The following is a 21,159-nucleotide window of genomic DNA, read 5'->3' on the forward strand; positions in this document are numbered from 1 at the left end:
GTACTGCATACTCCATGCTATGGTTACTTCTAAAACCATGCTGTGATGAGTCAAGGCATTATGGGGGTCATTATGACCCTGGCAGAGAAGCGGCGGTAAGACCGCCAACAGGCTGGCGGTCTTTCCTCAGCGTATTATGACCATGGCGGTTACCGCCATGGTCATCCGCCGGTTCTCCGTTCCGCCCGCCAGGGCGGAGATGACCGACGGGCTGGAGACCTTGGTCTCCAGCCCGGCGGCCGTCACTATACCGCTGGCGGCATTTTGACCCAGCTTACCGCCGTGGATTTCCAGCGGTTGGAACCGCCATGAAATCCATGGCGGTAAGCACTATCAGTGCCAGGGAATTCCTTTCCTGGCACTGATAGGGGTCTCACCCACGCCCCACCCCGACTCCCTCCCCTACACCCCCCACCACCCCTGCCACCCGCCAAAGGTGGCAGGGCCCCCCTCCCCACCCCGACCCCCAACATCACAGTCTTCCGCACGGCGGTCCCTCAGCAGTCTTGTAAAAAGACCGCCGAGGTTGTAATGACCCCCTATGTTTGGCTAGAAAGGCGGCCAATTCTCTATTCAGATGTTTTCCTAGAATGTTTGCCAAGGATGGTAATAGAGAAATAGCTCTAAGCTTCTTCAAGTCCTTAAAATCTCCACTAGGCTTCCTTCCACTTCTGCAACACTTACTCCTAAATTATTTCTAAGCCCTCTGCTACTACCTCAGGGGCCATTTATAGCACTTTAGGTGGGCAAGGGTCTTCTGGTGAACCTGATCTCATCTGCATGAGCAAAGGGGCAACCTTTTCGCATGTCCGAGGAGGAAAGGCGCCTAATGCATTATCACTGTGTTGCTCTGGAGACTCTTCCAGGAACTTCTCCCTCGAGGGTTCTTTAATGTCTGGAAATGTTGAAAAAAAATTGAGGATTTTATCCCTGAAAAATGTGGCTATTTTATCACAAATCTCTGTGAGTTATAATTAGTTTCTGGGTGGTGACATCCAAAACCTTAAGTAGCCTAGCATTGCAGAAAACAAACATCTTTAATGATGTAAAGTATGTGCTAGAAACCTCATCCCCATCTTGGAAGTTCCACTCTTCGCCAGGGTTATTTCACTGACATAATCTAGCATTTCAAAATTTGTTTGTTTGCCTCAACGTTTAAGAGCCTATGTACTATCTACCAGGATTTCAGGTGGGACCTTTTACTGGAACAACTCCGTCCAAAGCCTGAATCTTACTATTGTGCATGTATTGTTCCTCTTTCTCATAATAATTATTACATATTGCACATTTCCTATTCAACTTCTTCCTCAGAGTTAACAATACTTCTGCTGCATATAGTTCCCAGGATATTTACAGCTAATCTCCTTTAGTTATTCCCAACTATTTCCAGAACAGCAGTGCGTTTTTGCCCCCGGCCAATTATGTCCCATTGTGACTAGTGCAAGGCCCTATCTGGGTAAAATATGGGTACTTATGTGGTGTAGCTTTAAAAAACATTTTTTAGATATAGGTCCTCATCCATATTGGTGTGGCATTATCATAGAACCTACTCCTCTACAAACTTGTGAGTAATCGCCCTGGAATGCTGACCTAAGAAATCTTATCCACACTTCTGTATCCTCCTCCCTCCTATCCACTATTTAATGTAGTGCCAGTCATTGGAGTATGGTGTCACGGCTCACACTCAATGCCACCTCCCACTAAAGAAGCAGGCGCTCTGAACAAGAATTGAGTGACTAACATATCTGACTATTTCCACCTCCTTTTAGGATGTAAAACAGTAGGGCCTTAACCTATAAAGCCATCCATTCCACTTGTATCTCGATGTGTTTCTGTACCTTTAAAAGCCCATTATGGTATAGCTGCACTTTTTAAACATAATTGTCTCTTAGATCTATTGTCAATTTTGTTATTATTTATATTGTGAAAACTTGTAGGCAAGTGTTTAACAGAAGCGCCTACTATAGTGGTTCAGCATTTTCGCTTGCTATAAGCCTCAGGCTGCTGCACTGTCAGATGAAGTTAAAGAACATTACACCAGAACCAACATGGCTTTCAGCAAGCATCTAGTAAGGATAGTTGTATAATACTTTGATACAATCTTCGAATATTTTCTAATTGAGGTATGTCTTTTTGAGTTTTTCATCTTTGGATTAACACTTTTTAAAAGCACATGCACAATTACTAACGCCGCTGAAGTATTTATTCCATTGCAAAATGATAATTCATATTACCTGAATACATTCATTTTTATTTTACCATGACTAAAATAGTTTTTAGGTCACAATCTACCAGATATTGCAGCTGTCTGGTTTGCTAAAGGCATCTTGGGGACATTCAGAAAGTTAACCTAGGAATGTTTTCTGCCTGTTGCTTGCCATAGGCTTTGTGATTTGTAACTTACATTTTCTTGCTTCCCATTCTGGCTTTATTTATTTTAGGCTGTCCAGTTTGAATTCGTACTTTTCCTTACAAAAACCTTATTTGCAGTATCCCTCCGTTCTGTAAACAGGCCTGTAAATATTATTATCTCCTCACGTTTGCTGTGATCAAATGTCATATGCTGTCTTCCGAGTGCACTTATTTACTTTCCTTTCCCTGACTTCAGAGTGAGAGGATTTATGTGACCATATTGCTGGATACTGTGCGTAGGAAAGAATATTTTCCTAGCACACGAAAACATTTAAATAAGCACGTTTTTAAAAAAATTATTTCTGAAGTGTGTTGGAAACAAATACTTTCGTATGAACAAACAAATCATTACACTAGGTGATGCAATTCCCACACATTTTTGTCTGTACTCTGTATAGTTTTATTAGTAAAACTTTATATCTGTGCAAATGTAATGATAATTTCAACTGAAAATGTGTTGTCTGTAATGGCAGTATGCTAGCACACCATGAATGCTCCACTCTGCGCCACTCCACTGCACTCTACTCAGCACCACTCCTTGCCACTGCATCGCTCCCTCTACGCTGCTGCACTCTACACCCTTTTCCCGCTACAACTTTCTACTCTACCCTGTACCATTCTACTCAATGGCAGTACATTCTTCGCCACTGCACTCTACACCACTTTAGTCTAGGCCACACCAATCTACTCTGTACAACTCCACTTTATGCCACTGTACTCTACAAAACGGTGCGACTACACTCAATGCCACTGTGCTACGGTTACTTCTAAAACCATGCTGAGTCAAGGCATCATTTCTGAGTAGAAAGGCGCTTTCTACTCAGAAATGATGCTTTTTCTAGAATGTTTGCGAGGGATGGTAATAGAGAAATAGATCTAAGATTCATCATATCCTTAGCATCTCCACTTGTCTTCTTTTTTAACGGGCGAATGATGGCTATCTTCCACTTCTGCGGGCAATCCCCCCCATAGCCAACACCTGCTCACAAACTATCTCTAAACCCTCTGAGACTACCTCAAGGCCATTTGTAGCACTCTAGAAGGGTGGGGGGGTCTTCCTGCGAACCTGATCTCACTTGCATGAGCAAAGAGGCAACCTTTTTGTGTGTCAGAGGAGGAAAGGCGTCTAATGCATTACTACTGGGTTACTCCGGAGATTCTTTCAGAAACTCCTCCCTCTGGGGTTCTTTAATCTCTGGAAATTTTAAAAAAACGTTGAGGATTTTGTCCCTGAAAAATTAGGCTATTTTATCCCACTCTGCATCACTCTACTCTGCACCACTGTACTCTTTGCCACAAACTCTACACCACTCTACTCCACTACAGGCCACTGCGCTCTATGCCACTCAACTCTACCCCACTGCACTGTATGCTCCTCAAGAATTCTCTGCACCACTGCCCTCTGCATCACCCAACTCTACGCCACTCCACTCTGTTCCACTCTGCTCTACTGCCATGCACCACTCTAATCTACGCCACTGCATTCTACAACGCTGAATTGTATGCCATTGAGTTCAGTGCCACAGCACTCTATACCACTATACCCTGCAAAACTCAACGCCGTTGCACTCTACTCTATCCCACTCAGTGTGTGCCTCTCTACACGACTCTACATTATGCTGCTCCAATACACAACACTCTCCGACACTCCACTCTTCAACACTTTTCTCCATTGCAGTCTCCTCCACACCACTCTCCTGTACACCACTAACTTTTAGCCATGCTGAACAGCAGCCACGCTGGTGTTCTGCATGGCTAAAACACTTTGGCCAATGCTTGTTTTTTTTTTTTTTTTTTTCTTTTTTTTTAAATTGAAACAGTATAGACCAGTGGTTGGATAATGAGTAACAGCAGGTGACAACTCTTCAAAACTAAACCGGTAAGAGACTAGGAAAAGGGAATATTGGCAACGATCTAGGAGTCAAACTCTGTGGTTCTGTTTGAGGACAATAGCAACACTCCTAGAATAATTTCTGTAAAAATCATAGACTCATTTTGTGTGCTGTCACACAGTTTTAAAGATACAGAAAAAAAGCTAGCAAAAGGGAAATTCGAATAAGTCTTCTCATTTGTCCATCCTTCAGTCTCCCTCACTGTCTTGCAACATTTGTCAAATTTGCTTACTCACTTTATAAGGCATCTCTCCTGTGTGCGACACCACATGAATCTGTAGTTCTGCTCGCCTCTTAAACGTGTCCTGGCAGATAGTGCAAGTAAAAGCCTGAAAGAAATAGCGGAAGAAGTTTAGAACGGTGACTGCAGGGTATATATTTTTTATAAAATAACCTCCCCCACTACTACCACTCAAGAACAACCTCAGTCAGCACTCCTTCAGCTGTGCTGTAGGATTAATTCACAATTATGATATTACACCCACCTATTATGGTCACTCCATAGCCTTTAGACACAGTCCGTAACAGAGGCTGAAAAAACTGAAGGGGCATATCAGGACAGGAAAGTCCATGGATAAGGGAATTGTGAGTGATTGGTGGGGGGGGGGGGGTGGCATGGGAAGGGAGTGGAGAGGAGAAGAATGGAGGACAGGGACGAGAGAGGAGAGGACAGGAGAAGGACATCAATAGATGGAAGGGCTCGAATGATCCCTAGTGACCCTATAACACAGAACAATGAGATAAGCACTGAGAAAGATCAGGAAAGCATAGGGACGTGATACAAATGTGCAGAGAAGTCTGACTTACATGAGTTGGGTGTAACTCTCAAACCCCACCTTTACCTAAGGTGCAATATAGCAGAAGAATCTCAAGCTGTAGACATCAATGCCTCAATTACACACTACCCCCACCATTCCTGAAAGATCCCTGTCCCCTCAAAGAGCCAAAGTTGGTCAACGTGCCGGTTCCCTGTCCCTACATCCCCTGCGGCTCAGCCCACCTCGTGCTCCCATTGGCCACCCCCTCCCACCTGCTCCTCCCTCCCACCTCCCCTTCTTAATGGCGGCCACTGCGCTAGGGCCAGGCAACGACTCCTCAAAGTCGAGCAGATCCTCCATTCTGCCCTTATATCCCTGACCCCATCCTTGCTGCCGTTGTGGTAGGAGTATCTAGCATTCTTTGCACTTGCTCTGTATTTCGTTTCCTGTATTTCGAATTTAGTTCTGACCTGTGATCATATGTATTTGTGCCCTTCTTGTGCCCCACTTCGTTTCTGCTGCTGTTTCTGCTGCTTTCTTCTCCCTCTGGCTCCTGCTGGTTCCCCGTCCCTGCTGCTGCGTCCCCTGCGGCCCGCCTCCCTCGCGCTCCCATTGGCCACCCCCTCCCACCTGCTCCTACCTCCCACCTCCCCTTCTTAATGGCAGCCGCTGCGCGGCACAAAGAGTGACCCCCAGACCTGCCCTAAGGCCAGGCAACGACTCCTCAACGTCGAGCAGATCCTCCATTCTGCCCTCGTGTCCCTGACCCCGTCCTTGCTGCCCTCGCTACCGTTGTGGTAGGAGTATCTAGCATTCTTTTTACTTGCTCTGTTTTTCGTTTCCTGTATTTAAAATTTTGTTCTGACCTGTGATTTCACTTGTATTCGTGCCCCTCTCCGTTTCTGCTGCTGATCTTGCTGCCTTTCTTCTCCCTCCGGCTCTTGCCGGTTCCCCGTCCCTGCCGCTGCGTCCCCTGCGGCCCGCCCACCTCGCGCTCCCATTGGCCACCCCCCCCCATCTGCCCCTCCCTCCCACCTCCCCTTCTTAATGGCTCGCGCTAGAGGCAAGCCCGCCTGCGCCCTTCCGCTCCTGGACCGCGCCCAGGGCTGGTGCCCCTGGCCTTCGCTTCCCCGACCCACAAGGCAGCGTTACTCCTCCACCAAACTCCATGCCCTCAATCCAGGACAACACCCCTCCTGCACTCAGGCCAACCCCAAGCACACACAGGGACCTTTCACATGTCACACATGCCGCTTCTCCTGAACTCCCACAAACACCAACACCTACACGCACCACAACTACAACAGCCCCCCAGCCACCTTAACTGCATACTCCTTAACACCCGCTCCGTCCACAAGCATGCCATCGAGCTCTGGGACTTGATCACAACACACTCCCCTGACATCGCCTTCCTCACGGAAACTTGGATGACCCACTCATCAGAACCCGACATAGCCATAGCCGTCCCAGAAGGCTACAAAATCTCCCGCAGAGACTGCATAAACAAACCAGGAGGAGGCATCGCCATCATACACAAGAGCACCATCAAGATCGCCACCAACACTCGACACCCTAGACAACACAAAACACCTATACTTCTTAATTCACATAAACACCAACACCACCCTCGGAGGAACCCTCATTTTACAGACCACCAGGCACCCGCCCCCCTTTCTGCGACGCCATCACTGATACCATCAGCTCCCACACCCTCACCTCCACAGACTATATTCTCCTTGGTGACTTCAACCTTCAACTGGAAAACACCCACGACCACAACTCCACAGCCCTGCTAGACAACCTCACGAACCTAGGACTCAAACAACTGGTCACCTTACCCACTCACTCACTCAGCAGGACACACGCTGGACGCAATGTTCACCTCCAGCAACCACATCACAGTCACACACACCACCGAACTCCAATGGACCGACCACCACTGCGTCCACTTTTCCTTCACAAAACCCCCCACCCACTACTGGCAACACACCACACCCTACCAAATGTGGGACAAGATCCCCATAGAACACCTGAACGCCAAGGTCACACAAAACCCACCCCCCTTCACAAATGACCAACATCGCTGCTCACAACCTCACGTACTGGCTAACAACCTGTGCAGACTCCCTCGCCCCACTGAAAAGTAACAACAACACATACAACATCAAGACCGCCCCCTGGTTCACCACTGAACTCCAAGCGTGAATGCCGCAAAACTGGGAAAGCATGGTGCCAAGAGCCCTCCACGAACAACTTCTCCACCCTCAAAACTGCCATACACAAACACCACCAACTCATCCGGACCACCAAAAGGGCTTCCTACAAAGAACGCAAAGATAGTAACTTGCATAACAGTAAGGAACTCTTTACCATCAAAGAGCTCACCAAACCCAAATCCTGCACCATCGACCCCCCCCACACACACAAAACCTCTGCAACTCCCTCTCCAACTACTTCCACCACAACATCTTATACTCAACAATTTCACACCATCCGCTTCCACCACCACCACCGACATGACTGACAACACAACACCCCCCCACCCCACCGTACTCCTCCCCTGGACCCCAACCAATGCCCAAGAAACCGAAAAAAACATGAACTCCATCCACTCAGGCTCCCCCACAGACCCCTGCCCCCACCACATCTTCAACAAAGACAGCCCAATCATCGCTCCCCAGCTCCGTGCCATAATCAACAGCTCCTTCGACGCCGCAACCTTCCCAGACACCTGGAAGCACACGGAAGTCACTGCACTCCTCAAAAAACCCAAAGCAGACCCAGAAGATGTCACCAACTACCGCCCCATCTCTCTTCTCCCCTTCCCCGCCAAGTTCGCTGAGAAGATAGTGAACGCCCAACTGTCTCACTTCCTAGAGGAAAACAACGCACTCAACACCTCCCAGTCTGGATTTCGCAAGAACCACAGCACTGAGACCGCCCTCATCGCCTGCACAGATGACATCAGTACCAGAGTCGACAAGGGCGAGACCGTTGCTCTCATCCTCCTGGACCTCTCTGCAGCCTTCGGCACTGTGTCACCAAATCCTCCAGGCACACCTTTCCGACGCAGGAATCCGGCACAAGGCCCTAGACTGGCTCCCCTCCTTCCTTGTCGAAACAACCCAGAAAGTCCACCTCCCACCCTTCCACTCCCCAGCAACCAAGATCATCTGCGGGGTCCCCCAAGGGTCCTCCCTCAGCCCTACCTTCTTCAACATTTACCTGGCCCCGCTCACCAACATCCTCTACCCCCACGGAATCACCATCATCTCGTACGCAGACGACACCCAGCTCGTCATCTCCCTCACCAGGAACTCTTCCACCACCAAGACAAACCTCCACGCCTGACTCCTCGACACCGCCAAATGAATGACAGCAAGCCACCTCAAACTAAACGCCAACAAAACAGAGATCATCATCTTCGGCCCCAACAAGACGGTATGGGATGACTCCTGGTGGTCCACCGCCCTTGGATCACCCCCAACATCCTCCACCCACGCACGCAACCTCAGCATCATCCTAGACTCATCTCTCTCCATGGCCCAGCAAATCAACACAATATCATCCGCCTGTTTCAACATCCTTTGCATGCTACGGAAGACCTTCAAATGGATTCCCATAGAAACCAGAAAAAACGTCACCCAGGCACTCATCAGCAGCAGAGTAGACTACGGAAACGCCCTCTACCATGGTACCACAGCCAAGCTTCAGCAGAAACTCCAACGTATCCAGAACGCAGTTGCACGTCTCATCCTCACCGTCCCACGCCACAAACACATCTCCGCTCACCTAAGATCCCTTCACTGGCTGCCCATCAGAAAAAGGATCGTCTTCAAAGGCCTCATCCACGCTCACAAATCCCTCCACAACACTGGACCAGCCTACCTCAACGAACGAGTGAACTTCCACACACCCACTCGTCTCCTCCGCTCAGCTGACCTCGCCCTTGCCACAGTCCCACGCATCCATCGTACCACCTCCGGAGGCAGAACCTTCTCCTACCTCGCCTCCAAGACCTGGAATTCCTCCCACCAACCTACGCAAGACCCAGGTCCTCCTGACCTTCAGAAAGCTCCTAAAAACATAGCTTTTTGAGCAGTAATACGGCATCCCCCCTATGCCCTCTCCCCCAACAGCGCCTTGAGACCCTCCCGGGTGAGTAGCACGCTTAATACATTTTTTGATTGATTGAACGTGTGCCTCTGCCACAAGTTCACCAAAAGACATTATAGCATTTTTTTACACTAATGTGTGTATGCTTAGGCTTTTCTGCGACATGGAGTGAGACCCAGAGCAGAGTTCAGTGGTCTGATTGGGAATGCATGTACACCTTCCTTTGTAAGAAACTGACTACTGTCACCTCTGCAAGCTGTAGAGGACTCACAGCTCCCCACTGCATTCCTGCTCGTGCTGGTGACAAAGATCATGGATGGACCTGTCTACGAGGAAATAGCAAGAGTGCAGACTTGCCCATAACTGTTCACAGAACTGAATTCCTGCAATACCCAAAGACTGCAACCTGGGTGTTAAGATAGGACAGTAACTTCTAGTAGGTGCATCAAGACTTCATTTCTCAAGCCAATGTTGCTACACCAGTGAGATCAAGAAACTCATTGAGCTCTAGGGTTGGGGTATCCACTGTCAAATCCCCTTGCCAGTTTCGGGATCGGAAACCTGTGAACTTCACTTTGACATTGCAGGACAAGCTACCTGAACACTTATTTGAGGACGAGAGCTGATCAACCATTTAAGAACACTGAGGTATCCTAACACACAGAAGATGCTGTTTAGAATAGATTAGAGCTGCTAAGACTCAAATGAAGTATGAGCCAAGCGTGTCCAATGCCTTACCACAGGAGGACTTGCCTGCATGGGTGAGACCCCAGAGTCCTTGACCTACCTCTGTGGATGGAGTGTGACAGGGAACTTGAGGTTGTCTGAGTTCTGAAGCTGTAATCCAGCACCAAGAAACTATATAGCACTACAAGTTACCGGGCAACAGTTCGTGGTCCCCACAAAAGAAGCAAGACTGTTTGAAGCAAACCCCATTGACAGAGGAAAGTGCAATCCTGACTATGCAATCACCATGCAGGGTGATCACCTAGCTTGTTTGGGAGGTGGGTTTGTGACTGGACCAGAATAAGCTCTCATGCCACAAGAACCACCAACCTGCAAGCAACGCAACTCCACGGCTGCCTCCCAATATGATGCTAGGATTTCCTACACTCATCTGTGGCAATGCATCAGCACCTCGAACACCAGACACACCCCTGTTGGTCGGGCTGATGCAACGTTCTGACCATTATCGTTCCATTTGCTACACAGCACAAAGAACTGAGCTACCCTCCAACACCCTCTACAGTGCTGCCTAACACAATTAACAAAGGAGAGTTTAAAGGTAGCATGCAACACCGGGAAAGCACAGAGGTAAGGGAGCAGCACAAACTAGTCGGTGAGATATCATCCCCTAAGGACCTCACTGACCAAGTTGTTTGCACCCTGTACGCTGCAGAGAAGATCCTGGAACCCGTTGCACTAAGAAACACTGGGCATACTGCCCTCCACAAAACAGCAGTGGCTACTTTCCCCATTAGGATTAAGGGTACTAGTAATCTAATCTGTACACTCCAGATAGTGCTAAAAGGCCAAGTACATCCTCGAAGTTATGCTGGAAACAACACATAAGCAGCTGAGTTGCCACTTATAGAAGAGAGGCAGGTATAGAAGAAAGTCAGCAGATAAAGCTATACGTTTTATTAGAACATCGGAATGTTGGCAGCGCCATTGAAAACAATGGAGTGCTCTGGGCTTTTACTGGCCGGTAAAAGCCCAGAGCGCCAACATTACAATCTTCTTTGTTCAGAGCAACAGCTGTAAACAAAGCCTCACGGAGCCTGAGGGGATTTTAATCCCCTCTGGTTCCATGAAGCCTTTGTTTTATTTATGAGAACATTCTGCCCTCTAATGGCAGAATGTTCTAATAGCCTTAGAAACCGCCGTAGCGGGCTCTACCGGCTATTAAAGGCCCTCTCCCTTGTTAAAGGCACTCGCCTTCGGCTTGGGCCTTTAACCGGGGAGCGGCCCTTTAATAGCCGGTAGAGCCCGCTACGGCGGGTTCTAAGGCTATATTAGAACATTGGAATGTTGGGTTCTCCATTGGAGACAATGGAGTGCTCTGGGCTTTTACTGGCTGGTAAAAGCCTGCAGCGTCAACATTCCAATGTTCTTTTTTTTCCACAGCGAGAGCTGTGAACAAAGGCCTAGCGGAGTCCCCTCTGGCTCCCTGAGGACTTTGTTTTATTTATTAGAACATTCTGCCCTCTAGTGGTGGAATGTTCTAATAGCCTTATAGCCCTTTGTAGCTGAGCTATACCGGTAATTAAAGTCCTGCTCCCTTGTTAAAGGTCCTCACATTTGTCTCAGGCCTTTAACAGCCAGTATAGCCCGCTATGGTGTGCTCTAAGGCTATAGTCAATGAGGTATCAAAAGGGCTTATGATGGGAGGAAAACAAGAACAGAAACAGCAAGCAAAAGAAACAAGGACACATTCAGGACAGAAAGAGAAAATGTACAACAGAATATAAACAGGATGAAGGTTAAAGAGAGGGTTAATAAGGCACAAAAGGCATTACATGGAATATATTTTTCAAATTAATGATTATTCCAATGGTAATGGGGGAAGACAGACTTTAACTCTCATATTTGTTTATTGATCTGCTTTGTAAATTCATTTCTGTTTACCTGCAACTAAAAGTGTCTAAAGGAACATGAGCGGACAAAGATTGAAATTGTTTCTTACCTGTAGAAGTAATTTTGCAGCTTGGAGAGTTTTCTGGATTCACATGCACTATTCTGCCATCTAGACGTTGGATCTAGAAATTTGTGTTCTAGTCTTTTCCTTTTTTCATCCCACCCCCTTTGGGGCGTAGTCGACGACAATTTGGTGCTTAGTCTGTCCTCTGTGTGACGTCAGCTCGCGTCCCAGAGGTTCCTGTGTGTGGCTTCCATCTTCAGATTCTTTTTTCGGCTGTTGGTTCTGAAAGCACGACAGACAAGCTCCTAAATGTTTTTAAAAAATCCATTTTTTTTTTTTTTTTTTTTTTTTTTTTAAAGAAAAGACGGAAAATTGGAAGACTACATCGAAGGAGACAGCGAGAGGAGAAGAGAGATCTTGGTGCACCACACTGGGGGATGCCGTTGGGAAATCAGCCTTGTGCCCCATCGGCGGACACTGCAGAAAAACACCTGCGGACCCAGTCAGGGTTACCAGAGGAGGAAATCGGACCCATCACCGACGGAGAATGAAGATAGAGGTGGCAAGTAAGGACCACAGAAAATACTCCTTGTAAGCTTTGTCCAAAGTGACACCGCAAGTTCCTGTGCATGGCTTTCATCTTCAGATTCTTTTTTTTCTTTTTCCTCCTTTTGTTCTTCTTTTTTCCTCTCTCCACCCAAATGCTTCTTATCCCATTTCTAGAGAGGTGGGTGAATCGAAACTGAATCCAGAAATCCCTTCAAGCAGCAATACTACTTCTACAGGTAAGAAAGCATTTTGTTTTGCAGCATGAATCCTTTTCTGGATTCACATGCTGTGCATTAGATTATACAGAGGTATCTCCTCCTCTAGGCTGGCTGTCGTGAAATGTGGATGAGTTGACAAATAGGTGTTGTACTACCTTCTGTCCTACTTGCACTTCCTTGTTCATTTGAATTTCCACACTGTAGGGGTTTGCGAAGGTGTATGACGAGGCCCTGGTCGCTGCGGCACAGATCTCCTTGATAGATACGTTTGCCAGATACGCCATTGAGGCGCCTTTCTTTCTGGTTGAGTGCTCTCTGGGTCTAGTAGTTAACCATTTCCCTACTTTTGCGTAGCAGATTTGGATTTTGGCAACAATCCATCTGGTGATAGTTGCTCTGGATACTTGCGATCCCTTCTTTACTTTGGTAAATGACACAAAAAGCTGGTTTCCTTGGTGAAATACTTTTGTCTCCTGTAGGTAGTACCTTAGGGCCCTTCGAATGTCCAGAGTGTGTGTGGAGGGCTCTTTCTGCTTGTGTTTTTGGCTCCTGGAAGAAAACTGGTAGCAGTATGCTTTGATTAACGTGGAACTGCATTAACCTCCTTTGAACTGAGGTTTAGTTCGGAGGACCACCTTGCCCTTGTGTTTCTGTGAGTAAGGTTCCTGTGCCATTAGTCCTTTCAGTTTGCTGACTCTGCGTAGGAAGTCTGTCTTTAGGGGAAGTGATTTAAAATGTGACTTGTGCATGTGTTTGAATGGTTCTGCCATTAATTGCGTTAACACTGTGTTCAGATTCCACAATGGTGTTGGTGCCGATTGTGGTGGTGCCACTCTCTTGGATCCTTCTAGGTATCTCTTTACTACTGTGGATGTAAAGCGGCTTGATCCTGATGTGCCCCTAGTGTATGCCACTATTGCTGCCAGATGAACTCTTAATGAAGCATAGGTGAGGCCACAGTCCAGCAGTAGGTGAGGTATATTAGTACTGTGTTCTGGCGTGTCCTTGAGTCCATCTTCTTCTTGTCTCTGCACCAATGGATGGATCTCTTCCATTTCGGTGTGTAGCATTTCGTGTCCTTGGTTTCCTTGCATCCCTCTGGATTTCCAAAGTCCTCGGACAGAGTTGTAGATGTCCAAATTCTAAGTATTCAGGAGCCAAGCTGCTAGGTTGAATGCAACTGGTTCTGGGTGATAGCCGTTGCCGTGTTGTACAGTCAGTGGGCCCTTCACTAGTTTCTGTGAGATTATCTGCCCCCTAGACATCTCCAGTTGAGTATCGGGCCTGCCTTTCCCATTGTGGGGCTACAAGGATGATTTTTCTCCTTGAGTGTCTGGCCTTCTCCAGAACCATGTTGATTAGGGGAATTGGAGAAAAGGCATATACAAATTTCCCATTCCAATTTAGTGACAGGTCATTCCCCTTTGACCAGGGATGTGGCAACCTGAAGGCAAAGTGTTGGCATTTTGCATTTGTTGCTGTGGCCAACAAGTCTATGCTTGGTGTGCCCCAGGTGTGGACAATCCTTTGGATGACTGCTTGCTTTATAGTTTCCACTTGTGTGAGCGGTTCTCTTTCTGCTTAGTTTGTCTGCCTCTGTGTTGAGCTCTCCTCGTAGATGAATCGTTTGAAGAGTTATTTCGGTGCTGTATTGCCCAGAGCGAGATGTCTTGGGCTAGCTTCGACAGGGTGAAGGATTTTGTTCCCCCTTGTTTGTTCAGGTAGAACCTGGTGGTTGTGTTGTATGTCTGTATCACAAATGTTCTGCCTGTCAAGTGTGCTTGGAAGGCTTTTAGGGCGAGGAAAACTGTTTTCAGTTCTAGGTTGTTGATGTGTTTCACTGCACCCGAGTCGTTCCATAGGCCGGTGCGAGCTCCCTAGCCATTGTGTAATGTGTCCGTAGTTATGATCACAGTTGTGGCTTGTGACCATTTGCTGCAGATACATTCCTGGATGGAACACATCTGTAACCTTGCATTAGGGATCAGAGGTATGCATGATGCCATCCATCCCATGAGCATCATGCCAGTCCTCACTCTTAGAGACTGGCCCCTCTGGCACAGGCGAGTTTGTTTCTCAATGGCCCATACCCTCTTCTGGTCTGGGTATGCCCCTGCCCTTCTGGAGTCCAGTGTGGCTCCTAGCAACTCCTTTACCTGTTGTGGCTGAGGTAGTGACTTCTGGTTTATTGTAAACCGCAGCAGCTGTAACGTGTGCAAGACCGTTTGTACGCTTCTCCCGCATTTGCTCCTGGATTATGCCTTTATTAGCCAGTCTTCCAAGTATGGGTAAACGTGGATCCCTTGCCTTCTTAAGTGTGCTGCTACTGTCGAGAGAACATTGTTAAAGACTCTTGGTGCAGATTTTATGCCACAGAGCAGCACTGTGAATTGATAGTGTTCCTTGTCTAACATGAACAAGAGATATTTCTTGTGGCCTTGGTTCAAGGGGATATATAGGTACATACCCTTTAGGTTTAGGGTAACTATTTAAACCTCTTGTAAGCTTGTCATCTTGAAGTATTATGTTTGTATGAATTTGTTTATGAACCTGAGGTCTAAGATTGGCCTTAAGGTTAGATCGTGTTTTGGCACTAGGAAATATGGTAAATAGTTCCATGTACACCTCTCTTGTGCTGGCATGAGTTCTATGGCTGTTCTTTCACCTCGGTTCTGAGTTGTTTCAGTTCTTTTCCTTTGAAAGACCTCCCCTCTGGGGGTCTTTGTGGAGTTTGCTTGTTCAGTTCTAAGCACTATCTGTAGCAGACGATATTTATGAACAATTTGTCCGTGGTGATGTTTTTCCTTTCCCAGAAGAACCCCTTGATTCTACCCCTCACTGGTGTTACATGTTGGGCGTCCTTGACCTGACATTCACTTGTTTGAAGATCCCCTACCCCTGGGGGGTTGTCCTCTTCCTCTTGCCCTTCCTCAAACGGGCTGTCTTGCTAGATGCTGCTATTGTTGATAAGGTTGCGGTTGTGTGGTTTTAAAGGAAGAACGCTTTTGCTGGCTTTGTTGCTGTCCCCTATTAAAGGGTGTTTTGCCTTTGGGTCTTCTACTGGGGGTGCCCCTTTTATGTGTGCCCCTGAACTGCAGCGTGCCCTTTGCTCTTGCCGTTTCATTGTCCTTTTTTATTTGTTGTATCCTTTTATATTTATTGCATGACGTCATTCACTGACTGTCTGACTAGAGCGTTCCTTGTGGAGGGCATGTTTATTATCGATGCCTGTACCGAAGGGTTGAATCCTGAGCCAGGCGTGTCTCCTTAGGGTGGGCACTGTGCACATCTGTATTCTGGCCGAATACACCACATCTAGTTCTGACCTTAGACATGTATTTGCGGTGCCCTTCCCTTCCTGAATGATCGCCTTTGGTCTCTTTGTAATCCTCAAGGAGGTTTTGCATGAGGTCTTCCATATCCTGCCACTGGTGGTGTATGCATCGGTTCATGAGGACACTGGAGTTGGCTATCCTCCATTACGTGGCGCCTTCCCTTTCTATTTTTAATTCCCACCAGCCTCTTACTCTCTTTCTGGGTGGTGGAGCTGTGATGGTGGGCGTGTTGTTTCTCTTACTCGCAGTGGTCACAATAAATGAGTCTGCCAGGACATTTCCCTTGATGTATTTAGGGTCCTGCATGTAGTGCTCACATTTTTCTCTTCTCTGGGCGTGAGTGCCCTCGTTTTAGACGGTTCCCTAAAGGCCTCCTTTTCCTGATCCAGGATGCTGGGCAGCAGGGCAAGTAATGATTTCTCTTGGGGTGGCAGTAGTATCTATAAGAGGAAGCATGATCCCTCCTTCTCTACTTCCAGCTGTACCCCATACATGTCTGCAGCCCTTTTCGCCAAGCCAGGTCATCCAGTGGAGATGGCCTTGATGGGTAGTTATCTATACCCTCTTCAGGTGAATCTATGTCGATATACTGCCATGTGTCCTTGAAATGGCTGGAATCGAAGCCTTGAGGGTTCTCGTCGTCTGCCTAGAAGAGTTCTTCATAGTGTCGTTTAGGGGTTGCTGGTGCCTCCAGCACCGATTCGGCCTCCTCTGAGGTCGGAGTTGTCAGGGGTTTCGCAGGGATGAGGAATTTTCTCAAGGAATTATCGAATTCCTTTCTTCTCTAGATGAGAGCAGCCATTTCTGCCTCGAGCTTTCTCTTGTTTTTTTCGAGGCCTTTTGATCATAGGTCTGCCTCGTCCAACGTCAAAGCTTTCCTTTTGGGGGCTGTGTGTTCTGGCAACTTCAAAGCTCCGGCCCTGTCCCTCGCAGGTCTTTCTTTGGTTCTTTCGACAATGCTTTCTTGCCTTCTGTATCTTTGGTCGAAGTCCGCTTGGCTCTTCATATTTTTGCTCACCTTCAGTCACCGCTGTTTTCAGCGCCAAGGCTGGTTTTGTTGTTTTGTTTCAGGACTTGGGGTCCGAGCCTTTCGGCGGTCTTACTTCTTCTTTTCAGTGTTGGTTGACCCCTTCTTTTGTGGTTGGACTTTCTCGGTTTGTGGCTCAAATATTTCGATGTCTGAGTCTCCCTTTTTCAGCCTCCTCCACATTTTCCTCGTTGTCGCTCGAGAGCCTAGGTGCTGGGGTGACTCGTTTATGGGACATGGTGTAGTGTTCCAGTCTTTACCCAAGTCGTACCTTTAGAGTTTTCAGCACAAATTCCACGCAGACCTTGCAGTCCTCGTCCCTGTGGTCTTGGCGCAGGCAAAGGTTGCAGACTTTGTGTGGGTCCCTTTGTGCGAACTTCTGGTGGCAATCTGGGCAAAACTTAAAAGGGGTATTTTCCATGGTCCTTACTTGCCACCTCGGTCTTCATTCTCCATCGGTGGTGGGTCTGATTCCCTCCTCCGGTGAACCAGACAGGGTATGCAGATGATTTTCAGCAGTGTCCCCCCGATGGGGCACATGGCTGATTCCAGACAGCATCCCCTGGTGGGGTGTGCCAATTTCTCTATTCTCCTCTCTCTGTCTCCTACGATATAGTCGTCCGATTTAAAAAAAATTCTTTAAAAAAAAAAAAAAAAAAAAAAAAAACTTTACAAAAATATGCATTTTAAAATAATTTTCCGAGCTCCTCTGTTGCTCTTCCAGTCCCAACAGCGATAAATAGAATCTAAAAGTGGAAGCCAAGCACAGGAACATCCGGGGCGCCATCTGACGTCACACAGAGGTCGGACTAAACACCAAACGGTGGTTGACTATGCCCCAAAGGGGTTAAAAAAAAAAAAAAAAGGGAAAAGTCTAGAACATAACTTTCCAGATTAAAGCGCTAGATGGCAGAATAACGCACAGCATGTGAATCCAGGTCTGTGAGTGGGTGTACGATTGTCTGAGTGGGTGTGTGTGAGAGTGTGGGTGTGTCAGTAGCTGTGTGTATGACTTGGCCACAAAGGAACTTAACCTGCCCTTTTATCCAACAAGAGTCCACAGCTTTGCACAAAATATCTACCCTAGTAGAGTTCTTTCTGCCTCCTTGGGTAAATGTCCAGTATGTATTCTACACTACAGCTGTGTAATGGACCATGAGGAAATGTCACCAGCTACGTACGTGTTGGTAACATGATTGTTCCTGTTGCCTCTTTCTCTAGAATTCTGTGATAACATGAATCCACCTGTAGAGAGGCCAATGAGGCTACAAAGCCTTAAATCTCCACCAAACCAAGGACCTTCCTTTTATCTGTATGATGTAAGTGCTTCTTTGTTTTTGTGGAGATGTCCTCAGATTCCTCTGCATTAAAAACGCACCACCAAAACGGTCAGGAAACGCACTGGGGGGGGCCCTTTGGGAAGCTTTCCATTGTCCTGGCAAAATGCGGGAAGACCTTTTCATTCTACTAAGGTGGGCAGTGTGGGGCCAACGGGAAGAGCTTCCAGGTGATTTGTACATTTGAATGCTTGTAGCAATTTAAAGGGAGAACCATGCATTCTAGGGGACGGGGCCCCATCCCCGAGCCATAAATAATTGGAGGAGAGTGGCCGCGCGGCCCCCACCCGATTTTGGGCCCAGGGACCCCATCCCAGGGACCCCAGACATGTCTCCTGGGTGCTCCCATGGCACACAGTGTGCAATGGGACAGTGGGTGGAGCCTCAAGGCTCCTGCGGTCGCAGTCAGCTCCTCCCTCCCGAAGGAGCCAGCACTGCTCTTGTGTAAAGGGGGGCTGCTAAACATGCAGCTCGCTGTGTGCAAGAGCATAGTTTCAACACTTTCCCTGCCTGCAGGACAGGGAAAGAGATGAAATCTCGGTTTCCAGGGGCTGCCAGCACTTTGACAGCTCTCACCCACTGGAAGCAGAGTGCTTGCTATGACTAAGTTAGAGCAAAGAGCTATGTCCCGGGAGAAGGTACCTCGGATATAGCAGGGGCCGGTCCTGGGGTGTGGCGGTCCCCAGTGCTATTACTGGCTCAACAAGGGGGGGCGCATGGCCCTCCTCCAACATTTAAGTTAGCCCAGAGGAGGTGGTGGACAACCGCCAGTCTGAGAAGGATCCCCCTCATTCTTTTTTTTCAGCCCCGTGGAGGTGGCAGACCCCTGGGCCAGATGATCTGAGACAGACCCCCTTCATTATATTATTTTTTTCACCCTTCTGGAGGTGGCAGACCCTCCCTTAATTACACCTGGTCTTGTGCAGAGATAAAAAAAAAATTGTTGTATTTGCAAAGTCTTCGCACCTCCAGATATACATATTTCGTTTTCTTTTCATATCTCAAAAACTACTGAACAGATTTACACCAGACAACAAAAAGACTTCTTTCTGGACTAAAAGCTACCTTTATGTCAAATTTTTGAAATTCCGTCCAGCAACTCAGGCTGTAGTTGTGTTCAAAATCTCTAGGAGAATTATAATGGGAAACACACCTTTTTGACCTACCCACCCCTTTCTCAGCTCCCAACTGACAGATCACCCTGAAACTTCCACGTATAAAAAGATTCTCATGAACACTTTTTTTAAAGAACATTTTGTAACGATTCGTCAAATGGTGCAAATGACACAGGCAAGTAAAAAAAAAATAATTCTATGGAAACTAGGTCCTAGGTAGGATATGTGTGTGTGTATATGGAAAATGTCACTTACCCAGTGTACATCTGTTTGTGGCATGTAGTGCTGCAGATTCCCATGCTATGTATTATTCTGCCATCTAGTGTTGGGCTCGGAGTGTCACAAGTTGTTTTTCTTCGAAGAAGTCTTTTCGGAGTCACGGGATCAAGTGACTCCTGTCGGTCATACTGCGCATGGGCATCAACTTCACTGTTACATTGTTTTCCCACAAAAGTGTGTAGGAAAGAAAGATAAAGTGTAAGAATATAAATGTTCTATTAAAAATTAGTACGGAAAAATAGATGTCCATGCAAATGTAACTGTATCTACATATGTACAAATAATAAAACTGCAATGACTACAGGCTTCCGGGGAGTAGGGAGGGTGCATGTGAATCTGCAGCACTACATGCCATGAACAGATGTACACTGGGTAAGTGAAATTTTTTGTTTGATGGCATCTATAGCTGCAGATACACCTGCTAGGCATAGACTACAAAGCAGTTACTCTCCCAGAAAATTCTGGTGGTTAGCCTGTAGGAGTTGAAGTTGTTTGAAATAATGTTCTTAAGACAGCCTGGCCAACATTTGCCTGTTTTGAAAATACATCTACACAATAATGTTTCGTAAATGTATGAGGAGTAGACCATGTGGCAGCTTTACATATGTCTGCCATTGGTATGTTTCCTAAGAATGCCATATAAGCACCTTTCTTTCTAGTGCAACGTGCTCTAGGTGTGATCAAAAGTTGCATTTTTGCCTTAATGTAACATGTTTGTATGCATTTAACAATCCATCTAGCTAATTCTTGTTTAGAGATAGGATAACCTTTATGTGGTTGTTAAAAAGAAACGGAAAGTTGTTTTGTTTTCCTAAATTCTTTAGTTCCATCTACATAGTACATTAGTGCTCTTTTGAGGTCAAGAGTATGAAGGGCTCTTTCTGCAACGGAGTCTGGCTGTGGAAAGAAGACTGGCAATTCCACTGTTTGGTTTATGTGAAAAGGTGATACCACTTTTGGCAGAAATTTGGGATTTGTTCTAAGTACAACTTTATGTTTGTGCACTTTGAAAAAAGGTTCTTCAAGAGTGAATTGTTTCATTTCACTAACTCTTGGCAATGAAGTAATAGCTACTAGGCAGGCGACCTTCCATGTCAAAAATTGAATCTCACAAGAATGCATGGGTTCAAAAGGTGGGCCCATGAGTCTGGTGAGTATGATATTTAGATTCCAAGTAGTAACAGGAGGCGTTCTAGGTAGAATAATACGTTTTAATCCTTCCATGAAGGCTTCTATAACTGGAACTCAGAATAGAGAGGTGTGTTGAATAATCTGCAAGTATGCTGATATTGCAGTAAGATTTATTTTCATGGATGAGAAAGCTGGATTTGATTTCTGCAAATGAAGTAGATAGCATCTTGTATTGATGCTGTAAGTGGATCAGTGTTTTTAGATTGACAGTAGTAAACAAATCTTTTCCATTTGTTAGCATAACATTGTCTAGTGGTAGGTTTACGTGCCCGCTTGTGCACTTCTATGC

At 46.8% G+C, this 21,159-nt stretch overlaps 1 protein-coding gene across 8 annotated transcripts in view; it reads right to left on the reverse strand.

Moving 5' to 3' along the window:
• ZBTB48 (zinc finger and BTB domain containing 48) overlaps positions 1-21,159 on the reverse strand; it is a 203,415-nt gene that overhangs the window by 104,757 nt on the left and 77,499 nt on the right. For all 8 annotated transcript variants that reach the window (XM_069240235.1, XM_069240234.1, XM_069240230.1 and 5 more), the window contains exon 5: positions 4,541-4,633. In XM_069240235.1, the coding sequence (XP_069096336.1) occupies positions 4,541-4,633 (93 nt within the window). The remainder of the gene's footprint in view (positions 1-4,540; positions 4,634-21,159) is intronic.

This window comes from Pleurodeles waltl, chromosome 6, assembly GCF_031143425.1.
Source record: "Pleurodeles waltl isolate 20211129_DDA chromosome 6, aPleWal1.hap1.20221129, whole genome shotgun sequence".
NCBI lineage: Eukaryota > Metazoa > Chordata > Amphibia > Caudata > Salamandridae > Pleurodeles > Pleurodeles waltl.